Below are 12,846 nucleotides of genomic sequence, written 5' to 3' on the forward strand. Positions count from 1 at the left end.
AGGACACCTACTGATAATATGAAAATAGAAAAATTAAAAAAAAAGAAAATATATGTTATTTTGAAATAAGGAAGGTAACAAGGAACAAAAATAGCTAATAGAGTTCTGAATTTGCTTCTGAGGAGCATGAACTGGTAAAAGCAATAGTGGAGCATGTGATGCTGCTTTTTTTAATTTTTAATTTGTTTCATTTTATTTTAAGCCTTGTCAGATGATTTGACTTTTGAAAACTATAAATATACTTTGTATTTTGAAATAATTGCAAACTTGGAGAAGAGTTGCAAGAATACCACAAAGAATCTAGATTTCCCAGTTATTACCATTTCACAACATTTGTTTTCTCTGTGTGTGTGCAAGTTGAGTAAATTAGAGACGTGTTTTATTACTCCTAATTAAATCTGTGTATATTTTTTGAAAACAAGGACACTCTCCTATGTAATCACAGTATAAGTATGCAAATCAGGAAATTAACATTGACATAATACTATATTCTAATCCACAGACCCTTTCAAAATTTTCAGTTGTCCCAATAATATCATTTAGAGAGAAAAAACAAAGTTTCTTCTCCTTTGGAACAGAATCCAATCCGAGATCATATGTTGCTTTGGCTCTTGTGTCTCTTTGGTCTTCATCAGTCTGGAACAGTTCCTCATCTTCCTTTTCCATCATGGTATTGACATGTTTGAAACTGTTTTATAGGCAATATCTCCTCCCCTAAAACATATACATATGTTTCCCCCCCCCATTATCTTAATATTGTATCACCATTTTTAGTTAAATTCAGTATTAAGAACAATTTATTTTTATTCACAGTCAAGCCATGTAATGAACTATGATTACATTTTTCATTCTTGTACCTTTTGTTTTCTTCAGAGTTCATCATTCATTCATTCCTTTACTTTAGGCCCTCCCTTTCTCCCTCTCTTGTTTTCTCTGCCTCTTGGCTTTTTTGCACCAATTCATCTACAAAATCTAACATAGCATACTTCCTTTCAATATGCTTAAATGTATCAGGTATTCTGTCAACCTCCCTCCCTCCCCACTTCCCTCCTCCCTTCCTTCCTTTCTCCCTCCCTCCCTCCTTCCCTCATTCTCTTTCCCTTTTTCCTTTGCTCTTTCTCTTTCCTTCCTCCCTCTCTTCCTTTATTCTTTCCCTCTTCATCTCCTTGCCCCCCAGAGTCTTTCTGCTCTAGTCTGTATAGGTTGTTCTCTAAGTCTGTTGCAAAGCTGTCAACCTGGAACATTCTTTCACTGTCATCCAAGGAATTTCCTTTAGTTCTCTTCTATGTTGAATCTCTTACTTTCAGATCATATTTCTTCTTTCTTGGTATATGCCCTTATTTTGGAAAAGTGAAGAGTCTTCCAAAGAATGTGTAAGAATAGGTACATGGAAAGTCAGTTTTTGAAATCTTTCCTATCTGAAATATCTTCGTTCTACCTGTATACTTGAATGACAGTTTGGCTATGTATAATTCTAGGTAGGAAATATTTTCCTCTAAAAATCTTGAAGGTACAATTTTATTATCATTTAGTTTCCAGTGTTACCACTGAGAAATCTGAAGCCATTCCTATTGTATTTTACCTGTTTATAGTCTCTCTGGAAGCTTTTAGGAATTTAAAATCCCTACTGTTATGAAATGGCATGGTGATAGATGCTTGTAGGGATACTACCCACCCCACTACTGTCCTGTTCATTTTGAGGAGGCCTGCTAGGCCCTGTCAACCTGGAAATAGTTCAGTTCAGAGGACATTTTCCTTCTTCATTTTCTGGAATTCTGTTCATTCAGGTACTATCTACCTGGATCCTTTAATTTTTAAAAATACTTCTCTCTCCTTTTCCATCCCATGTTCTTTTGGTTCAGCTTAGTTCTCAAGTTAAATCTTTTGAACTTCCTGTTGAGTTTTTATCCTTCCATAATATTTCAGCTTTCATGAGCCTCCTTTTTTATTGGTTTTCCCGTTGTTCTCTGAATTTTTTTGAAAAATAACACCTGTTTTATTAATGAATTTGATATCATTCTTATCGCTAATGATTTTATCTATTTTTAAAGCATTATATTCTCTATTCTGTCTGCTTCCTGTATTCTCTTTGTTTGTTTATTTGTGAATCTTTCACATCAGAGGCTTTCCACATGTTGATATGTTCGGTAGTTCCTGCACCAGGGACTGACAAGCTGAGTAGACATTCAACAGCTTGCTGCCCACGTTCTTGGGGCCAAATGAGGGGAAAGGGCTGGATATCTTTTCATCTAGTATGTAGGACTTTCCCTTGATATCTGTATTTTCATAGGGCCTCTCTCTCCCTCCATCCTGCCTGGTGCCCTTGAGTTCAGAGACACGCCAGAAAGCAAATTTCCAGGTTTTTTGCAAAATTGGGGAAGAAAAGTCACCTGATTGCATAGGGTAGGTGAGGGAATCTGAGGTACTAACTCCTTTTTTTGTTTTATGAGCTTTTTAACCAATCCTCTGCTTTAACTCTTCCAGCATTCTATGTCCACAGGTTTCTGGCACCTCTAATTCTTAAGTGTCGCTGTGATCGTGTGTCATAAATGTGCCTTCTTTTTCCTGGTCTACCATTCTCTCCTATGTTTACTTTAGCTCTTTCTGCACTGCTTTTCAGTTACCACTCAACCATCAGATTCCCAGTTTCCAAAAAAGTAGTTAACTTTGTTTGCTTAGTCTCTTCTTTTTACCTTGAGGGTTTATGCCTTTTTATGACTTTTTGTCTTGTTTTGTCTTTGTTTCTTTACTGTCATTTTTAAAGTGGGATTTTGAGATGAAGCAGAGATAAAAATACATGTTCCACATACCTTATTTAAGCAGGAGTCCAGTTATCCTTTTTGTTCTTGACATATTTGATTAGTATTTGTCGTGCCTAAGAAAAAGAGGATTTTAACGTTTTTCCCCATAGATATTAATTTTTGATTGTTTTATTCCTAGGATGCCTCATTGATGGACATGAATTCCTTCAGCCCTGTGATGCCAACATCCCCTTTATCAATGATAAACCAAGTCAAGTTTGAAGATGAGCCAGATTTGAAAGATCTTTTCATTACAGTTGATGAACCTGAAAGCCATGTTACTACAATTGAAACGTTCATTACTTATAGGATTATTACTAAGGTAAGTATTTAATGAACATTTTCTTGAATATAGTTGCTTTTTTGAACTTTTGGAACTGCTTCTTGTTCACTCAACTTAGAGAATCTTAACTGAATTGACTTCTAGTTTTTCAGCCATTTTGAGTAAGACATTGCATCTTATCTATCCTTCACTTGTTCTATATGAATTCAAATTAACCTGAGTACCAGTCACTTGTATTTTAGCAGCTGTGCTTCTTAAAATAGGAATATTTTAGGTTTTTAGTTTAAAAATTATAAAGAAATATATTTGGAAAAGAAGAGCCTCAGTTTGCTAATAAAGAAAACAGCTAGTTAAAAACATGATACAATATTTTGTGTTCACATTTCTGAAGATTCCAAAAAAAAAATTTCTTTTGTTTTCCAAATAAAAGCAAATGGCCACTTTATCTTATATCAATATATGAGACACTGTTAGTTGTTTAATGATGCAAGGACAGATCTAGAATCTGAATCTCCTGACTCCTAGGGCAAGGCTCTGCAAAAAGACAGTTTACTCTGAAAAAGTAAAGAAAACCAAATAGTATAATCTTATTTTTTAAAGTCCTATGTGTAATAGCAGCCTTCAAGAATTCTATTTATAAGTTATATTTTGTTTATGAAGCCTCACTCTACATCTCTTGTAGTGCATCCCTTTTGTAGCTGCAAAGCTTTTGGACCCTGTGCATATAATCACTTCTTCCAGTGCAGCCTCCACACTGCTGCTAATTATGTTGCATAAGGATGTATATATCTTATCTCTTTACTCAGATTCTTAAGATCCTTCCCTGGCTCCTCACTTCCTACAGAACAAAGGGCAGACTCCTTTGTATGATATATAGAGGACTTCTCTGTCTGGGGCCAGCGTACCATATATGACTCACCTCTTACCCCCGACTTGTAATACCCCTGCTCTCCACTTGCATAGAACTACCTCTTTTATCTGAATATTCTAGGCTATTTCTTGTTCTCATGACTTTGCATATGCTTTTTCTTCTGTCTGGTATGCCCTTCCTGCTTTCAGACAGAGTTACTGTTTGTTTTTCAAGATACAATTCAAAATGATGCCCACCACCTCTGCCCCACAAGCTGAGTCCTCTTTCTTCTGTTTGCTCACAGTGTTCTAACTGAACTCTTAAAGAATATAAGATACCACAGTCAGTGTAGCAAAGAAATCAAAAGCCTATATTTAGTCCTTCTAAGCCTCAGGGTTTTTTTGTTTTTTAATTTATAAGACTGAAATGATAATAGAACCTGGTTCTGTAGAGTTGCTGTAAGAATTAAATTAGGATAACTAATCAATGTAAAACACTTAGCAAAGTGCCTAACATATAATAAGTATTCAGTAATTGTCACCTACCTGTGTGTAGGTCACTAACTGTGTGTTTATTTGTATTTATTCCCAATGAGTCTGTGAGCTTCTCAAGGAAGGTAATTGTATCTTAAGTTATCCATAATTCTAAACACAATCCTTGGGATATAGCAAGTTAGCAATTTAACCTTTCGGTGAGTGAGTGAAGAAATTTATAGTATCATAGTCATATCAAGAGGCTGTAGAGCAAGACAGCATGGAGTTGAATCTTGATCACCCCCCTTCCTTGCTATTTAATTAACCTCTCTATGCTTAGTTTCCTCATTTGTAAATAAGATAACAGTACTAACCTCTTATGGTCTTTGTGAATATTTAGTGTGTTAATACATACACACTGCTAAGAATAGAGCCAGATTTCTCCTGTTACTACTGTTATAATTATAATCATCCATTTTCATTACCCTTTCTAGCAAAGATTTTGTGAAACTGAATTACTTTCCCCTAATTTGTTTCTTTCAGAAAGACACTTTATAAGCCTCCCTATGGATTTCATTCTAATCATAGACATACAGTTCTTATCAGTTATCCATATTACATCATATTTTAAATGTACTGCTCTTGTAGTAGTAGTAGTAATAGTGATAGTGATAATATTATAGTGTGTTAAACTAACTTTTATTGTGGGACTAATGTGTGCCAGGCAATGTTCTAAGCACTTTATATGTTTTAACTCTTCTGAAGCTCACAACAATCCTGGATCTTATGATCTACCGTCATTTTGTGAATGAGCCCACTGAAACTCAAAACTTGCCAAAGGTTATACAACACAGTCATTAGCTGAGCTAAGATTTAAATCTAGACAGTTTGCTTTACTTCCTTACTATATAGATTTTCATTATACTTTTGTGCATCTGTATATGATTATGGAAAACTACCTTTTGGCTTAACTTTTATAAACTAAGTCCCTTTATTCTACATCTGATTACTTTTACTCCATCCTAGTATATAGACTATACTTATATAAACTAAAATATGCATTGCAGAACAAATTTATAAACATTTAGTAGATGTATATTGTGTTATCAAACATAATATTTTCTTTGTTATTCACTTATTATCACTTATTCATTTACTCATATATTCAATAAATATCTGTTGAGTGCCACGTATGTCCCAAACACCAGACTGGTATGTTGAGACTACACCAGCAATCAAGACAGACATACCCCTGCCTTCATGGAGTTTTCAGTATAGGGGGGTGATGGATCTTAAATAATTATATATTTAATTAATTAATTATAGTTATAAATACTGTGACAGAAAAATACAGATTATTATGAGCGTGGATACTCCATCAAATTAGGGGGTTCAAAGATGGCTACCCTGGGAAAGTTTTAGTTTTATAAAAATGTATGGACTTCCCTTTTGGTGCAGTGGTTAAGAATCTGCCTGCCAATACAGGGGACATGGGTTTGAGCCCTGGTCTGGGAAGATCCCACATGCTGCGGAGCAGCTAAGCCCATGAGCCACAACTACTAAGCCTGTGCTCTAGAGCCTGTGGGCCACAATTACTGAGCCTGTGTGCCACAAGTACTGAAGTCCGTGCACCTAGAAGCCATGCTCCACAAGAGAAGCCACTGCAATGAGAAGCCTAGGCACCGCAGCAAAGAGTAGCCCCCGCTCGCCACAGCTAGAGAAAGCCCGTGCGCAGCAACAAAGACCCAATGCAGCCAAACATAAATAAATAAATATATATTTAAAAAAAATTTTACATTCATGGACACGAAGATTATAAGGATAAATGCAGGAGGAGCTTCAAGATGGAGGAGGAGTAAGACATGCAGATCACCTTCCTCCCCACAAATACGTGAGAAATACATCCACATGTGGAACAACTCCTACAGAACACCTACTGAACACTGGCAGAAGACCTCAGAACTCCCAAAAGGCAAGAAACTCCCCATGTACCTGGGTAGGGCAAAATAAAAAAGGAAAAACAGAGACAAAAGAATAGGGATGGGACCTGCACCAGTGGGAGGGAGCTGTGAAGGAGGAAAAGTTTCCACTTTCCAGACTAGGGAGGCCCTTCACGGGCGGAGACTGTGGGTGGCGGAGGGGGGAAGCTTCAGAGCCACGGAGGAGAGCGCAGCCACAGGGGTGCGGAGGGCAAAGCGGAGAGATTCCTGCACAGAGGATCAGTGCCGACCAGCACTCACCAGCCCGAGAGGCTTGTCTGCTCACCTGCCAGGACGGGCAGGGGCTAGGAGCTGAGGCTCTGGCTTTGAAGATCAGATCCCAGGGAGAGGACTGGGGTCAGCTGCATGAACAGAGCCTGAAGGAGGCTAGTGCACCACAGCTAGCCTGGAGGGAGTCAGGGAAAAGGTCTGAAGCTGTCAAACAGACAAGAGACTTTTCCTTGCCTCTTTGTTTCCTGGTGTTTGAGGAGAGGGGATTAAGAGCACCACCTAAACGATCTCCAGAGACGGGCATGAGACGCTAAGGCTGCTGCTGCAGCCACCAAGAAGCCTGTGTGCAAGCACAGGTCACTATCCGCACCTCCCCTCCAGGGAGCCTGTGCAGCCCGCCACTGCCAGGGTCCCGTGAGCCAGGGACAACTTCCCTGGGAGAACACACGGCACCTCAGGCTGTTGTAATGTCACACTGGCCTCTGCCGCTGCAGGCTCACTCCGCACTCTGTACCCCTCCCTCCCCCCAGCCTGAGTGAGTCAGAGCCCCCAGTCAGCTGCTTCTTTAACTCTGTCCTGTCTGAGTGAAGAACAGATGGCCTCAGGCGACCTACACGCAGAGGCGGGGCCAAATCCAAAGCTGAGCCCAGGGAGCTGTGCGAACAAAGAAGAGAAAGGGAAATCTCTTCCAGCAGCCTCAGGAGCAGCGGATTAAATCTCCACAATCAATTTGATGTACCCTGCATCTGTGGAATACCTGAATAGACAACAAATCATCCCAAATTGAGGAGGTGGACTTTGGGAGCAATGATATATATGTGTGTGTGTGTGTGTGTGTGTGTGTGTGTGTGTGTGTGTGTGTGTGTGTGTATATATTTCTTTTTTTCCATTTTTCTCTTTTTGTGAGTATGTTTGTGTATGTTTCTGTATGTGATTTTATCTGTATAGCTTTGCTTTTAACATTTGTCCTAGGATTCTGTCTGTTTTTTGTTTCTTTGTTTGTTTTTTTTAGTATAGTTTTTAGCTCCTGTTATCATTGGTAGATTTGTTTTTTGCTTTGGTTGCTCTCTTCTTACTTTCTTTTTTCTTTATTACTTAAAATTTTTTTTACATTATTTTTTATTTTAATAACTTTATTTTATTTTACTTTATTTCATTTTATCTTCTTTCTTCCTTCCTTCTTTCTTTCATTCTTTCTTCCTTCCTTCCTTCCTTCCTTTCTTTCTTTCTTTCTTTCTTTCTTTCTTTCTTTTTCTCCCTTTTATTCTGAGCCATGTGAATGATGGGCTCTTGGTGTCTAGCCAGGCGTCAGGGCTCTGGCTCTGAGGTGGAAGAGACAAGTTCAGAACATTGCTCCACAAGAGACCTCCCAGCTCCATGTAATATCAGATGACAAAAATCTCCCAGAGATCTCTATCTCAACACCAAGACCCAGCTCCACTCAACGACCAGCAAGCTACAGTGCTGGACACCCTATGCCAAACAACTAGCAAGACAGGAACACAACCCCACCCATTAGCAGAGAGGTGGCCTAAAATCATAAGGCCACAGACACCCCAAAACACACCACCAGACGTGGATCTGCCCACCAGAAAGACAAGATCCAGTCTCATCCACCAGAACACAGGCACTAGTCCCCTCCACCAGGAAGCCTACACAACCCACTGAACCAACCTTAGCCACTAGGGGCAAAAACCAAAAACAACAGGAACTACGAACCTGCAACCTGTGAAAAGGAGAGCCCAAACACAGTAAGTTAAGCAAAATGAGAAGGCAGAGAAACACACAGCAGATGAAGGAACAAGGCAAAAACCCTCCAGACCAAACAAATGAAGAGGAAATAGGCAGTCTACCTGAAAAAGAATTCAGAATAATGATAGTAAATATCCAAAATCTTGGAAATACAATGGAGAAAATACAAGAGATGTTTAACAAGGACCTAGAAAAACAAAAGAGCAAACAAACAGTATGAACAGCACAATAAATGAAATTAAAAATTCTCTAGAAGGGATCAATAGCCGAATAACTGAGGCAGAAGACTGGATAAGTGACCAAGAAGATAAAATAGGGGAAATAACTACTGCAAAGCAGAATAAAGAGAAAAGAATGAAAAGAATTGAGGAAAGTCTCAGAGACCTCTGGGACAACATTAAACACACCAACATTCGAATTATAGGAGTCCCAGAAGAAGAAGAGAAAACGAAAGGGACTGAGAAAATATTTGAAGAGATTATAGTTGAAAACTTCCCTAATATGGTAAAGGAAATAGTTAATCAAGTCCAGGAAGCACAGAGAATCCCATACAGGATAAATCCAAGGAGAAACACGCCAAGACACATATTAATCAAACTATCAAAAATTAAATGCAAAGAAAACATATTAAAAGCAGCAAGGGAAAAACAATAAATAACTCAGAAGGGAATCCCCATAAGGTTAACAGCTGATCTTTCAGCAGAAACTCTGCAAGCCAGAAGGGAGTGGCAGGACATATTTAAAGTGAAGAAGGGGAAAAACCTACAACCAAGATTACTCTACCCAGCAAGGATCTCATTCAGATTTGATGGAGAAATTAAAACCTTTACAGAAAAGCAAAAGTTAAGAGGGCTCAGCACCACGAAACCAGCTTTACAACAAATGCTATAGGAACTTCTGTAGGCAGGAAACACGAGAGAAGGAAAAGACCTACAAAAACAAACCCAAAACAATTAAGAAAATGGTAATAGGGACATACATATCGATAACCACCTTAAATGTAAATGGTTTAAGTGCTCCAACTAAAAGACATAGACGGGCTGAATGGATACAAAAACAAGACACGTATATACGCTGTCCACAAGAGACCCACTTCAGACCTAGGGACACATACAGACTGAAAGTGACAGGATGGAACAAGATATTCCATGCAAATGGAAATCAAAAGAAAGCTGGAGTAGCAATTCTCATATCACACAAAATAGACTTTAAAACAAAGACTATTACAAGAGACAAAGAAGGACACTACATAATGATCAAGGGAACAATCCAAGAAGAAGATATAACAATTGTAAATATTTATGCACCCAACATAGGAGCACCTCAATACATAAGGCAAATACTAACAGCCATAAAAGGGGAAATTGACAGTAACACAATCATAGTAGGAGACTTTAACACCCCACTTTCACCAATGGACAGATCATCCAAAATGAAAATAAATAAGGAAACACAAGCTTTAAATGATTCATTAAACAAGATGGACTTAATTGATATTTATAGGACATTCCATCCAAACACAACAAAATATTTCTTCTCAAGTGCTCATGGAACATTCTCCACAATAGATGATATCTTGGGTCACAAATCAAGCCTTGGTAAATTTAAGACAATTGAAATCATATCAAGTATCTTTTCCTACCACAACACTGTGAGACTAGATATCAATTACAGGAAAAGATCTGTAAAAAATACAAACACATTGAGGCTAAACAGTACACTGCTTAATGACCAAGAGATCACTGAAGAAATCAAAGAGAAAATGAAAAAATACCTAGAAACAAATGACAATGAAAACACACTGACTCAAAACATATGGGATGCAGCAAAAGCAGTTGTAAGAGGGAAGTTTATAGCAATACAATCCTACCTTAAGAAACAAGAAACATCTCAAATAAAGAAGCTGACCTTACACCTAAAGCAATTAGAGAAAGAAAAATATAAAATCCCCAAAGTTAGCAGAAGGAAAGAAATCATAAAGATCAGATGAGAAGTAAGTGAAAAATAAATGAAGGAAATGATAGCAAAATTCAATAAAACTAAAAGCTGGTTCTTTGAGAACATAAACAAAATTGATAAAACATTTGCCAGACTCATTAAGAAAAAAGGGGGAAGACTCAAATCAATAGAATTAGAAATGAAACAGGAGAAGTAATAACTGACACTGCAGAAACACAAAGGATCATGAGAGATTACGACAAGCAACTATATGCCAATAAAATTGACAACCTGGAAGAAATGAAAAATTTCTTAGTAATGCACAACCTTCTGAGACTGAACCAGGAAGAAATAGAAAATATGAACAGACCAATCACAAGCACTGAAGTTGAAACTGTGATTTAAAATCTTCCAGCAAACAAAAGCCCAGGACCAGATGGCTTCACAGGTGAATTCTATCAAACATTTAGAAAAGAGCTAACACCTATCCTTCTCAAACTCTTCCAAAATATAGCAGAGGGAGGAACACTCCCAAACTCATTCTACAAGGCCACCATCACTCTGATACCAAAACCAGACAAAGGTTTCACAAAGAAAGAAAACTATAGGCTAATATCACTGATGAACATAGATGCAAAAATCCTCAACAGAATACTGGCAAACAGAATCCAAGAGCACATTAAAAGGATCATACACCATGATCAAGTGGGGTTTCTCCCAGCAATGCAAGGATTCTTCAGTATAAGTAAATCAATCAATGTGATACACCATATTAACAAACTGAAGGAGAAAAACCATATGATCATCTCAGTAGATGCAGAGGAAGCTTTTGACAAAATTCAACACCCATTTATGATAACAACCCTCCAGAAAGTAGGCATAGAGGGAACTTACCTCAACATAGTAAAGGCCATATATGACAAACCCACGGCTGACATCATCCTCAATGGTGAAAAACTGAAACCATTTTCACTAAAATCAGGAACAAGAAAAGGCTGCCCACTCACATCACTATTATTCAAAATAGTTTTGGAAGTCTTAGCCACAGCAACCACAGAAGAAAAAGAAATAAAAGGAATCCAAATCGGAAAAGAAGTAAAGCTGTCACTGTTTGCAGATGACATGATACTATACATACAGACTCCTAAAGATGCTACCAGAAAGCTACTAGAGCTAATCAATGAATTTGGTAAAGTAGCAGGATACAAAATTAATGCACAGAAATCTCTTCCATTCCTATACACTAATGATGAAAAATATGAAAGTGAAATTAAGAAAACACTCCCGGGCTTCCCTGGTGGTGCAGTGGTTGAGAGTCCACCTGCCGATGCAGGGGACGCAGGTTCATGCCCCGGTCTGGGAGGGTCCCACATGCTGCGGAGTGGCTAGGCCCGTAAGCCATGGCCACTGAGTCTGCACGTGTGGAGCCTGTATTCCGCAACGGGAGAGGCCACAGCAGTGAGAGGCCCACGTAGTGCAAAAAAAAAAAAAAAAAAAGAAAACAATCCCTTTTACCACTGTAGCAAAAAGAATAAAATACCTAATCCCTAGGAATAAACCTACCTAAGGAGAGGAAAGACCTATATGTAGAAAAGTATAAGACACTGATGAAAGAAATTAAAGATGATACAAAAAGATGGAGAGATATACCATGTTCTCGGATTGGAAGAATCAACATTGTGAAAATGACTCTACTACCTGAAGCAATCTACAGATTCAATGCAATCCGTATCAAACTACCACTGGCATTTTTCACAGAACTAGAACAAAAATTTCACAATTTATATGGAAACACAAAAGACCCTGAATAGCCAAAGCAATCTTGAGAAAAAAAACGAAGCTGGAGGAATCAGGCTCCCTGACTTCCGACTATACTACAAAGCTACAGTAATGAAGACAGTATGGTACTGACACAAAAACAGAAATATAGATCAATGGAACAGGATAGGAAGCCTAGAGATAAACCCACACACATATGGTCCCCTTATCTTTGATAAAGGGGGAAAGAATATACAGTGGAAAAAGACAGACTCTTCAATAAGTGTTGCTGGGAAAACTGGACAGCTACATATAAAAGAATGAAATTAGAACATGCCCTAACACCATACACAAAAATAAACTCAAAATGGATTAAAGACCTAAATGTAAGGCCAGACACTATCAAACTCTTAGAGGAAAACATAGGCAGAACACTCTATGACATAAATCATAGAAAGATCCTTTTTGACCCACCTCCTAGAGAAATGGAAATGAAAACAAAAATAAATAAGTGGGACGTAATGAAACTTAAAAGCTTTTGCACAGCAAAGGAAACCATAAACAAGATGAAAAGACAACCCTCAGGATGGGAGAAAATATTTGCAGATGAAGCAACTGAGAAAGGATTAATCTCCAAAATTTACAAGAAGCTCATGCAGCTCAATGTCAAAAAACAAACAACCCAATCCAAAAATGGGCAGAAGACCTAAATAGACATTTCTCCAAAGAAGGTATACAGTTTGCTAACAAACACATGAAAGAATGCTCAACATCATTAATC

General features: G+C 38.0%; 1 protein-coding gene across 2 annotated transcripts in view; it reads left to right on the plus strand.

The window, feature by feature from the left end:
- SNX7 (sorting nexin 7) overlaps positions 1–12,846 on the plus strand; it is a gene marked incomplete at its 5' end in the record, with an annotated part of 97,155 nt that overhangs the window by 21,075 nt on the left and 63,234 nt on the right. For both annotated transcript variants that reach the window (XM_079725466.1, XM_079725467.1), the window contains one exon: positions 2,941–3,123. In XM_079725466.1, coding sequence (XP_079581592.1) covers positions 2,941–3,123 — 183 coding nt within the window. The remainder of the gene's footprint in view (positions 1–2,940; positions 3,124–12,846) is intronic.

The sequence above is a fragment of the Hyperoodon ampullatus genome, assembly GCF_949752795.1.
Source record: "Hyperoodon ampullatus genome assembly, chromosome: 2".
Lineage (NCBI taxonomy): Eukaryota > Metazoa > Chordata > Mammalia > Artiodactyla > Ziphiidae > Hyperoodon > Hyperoodon ampullatus.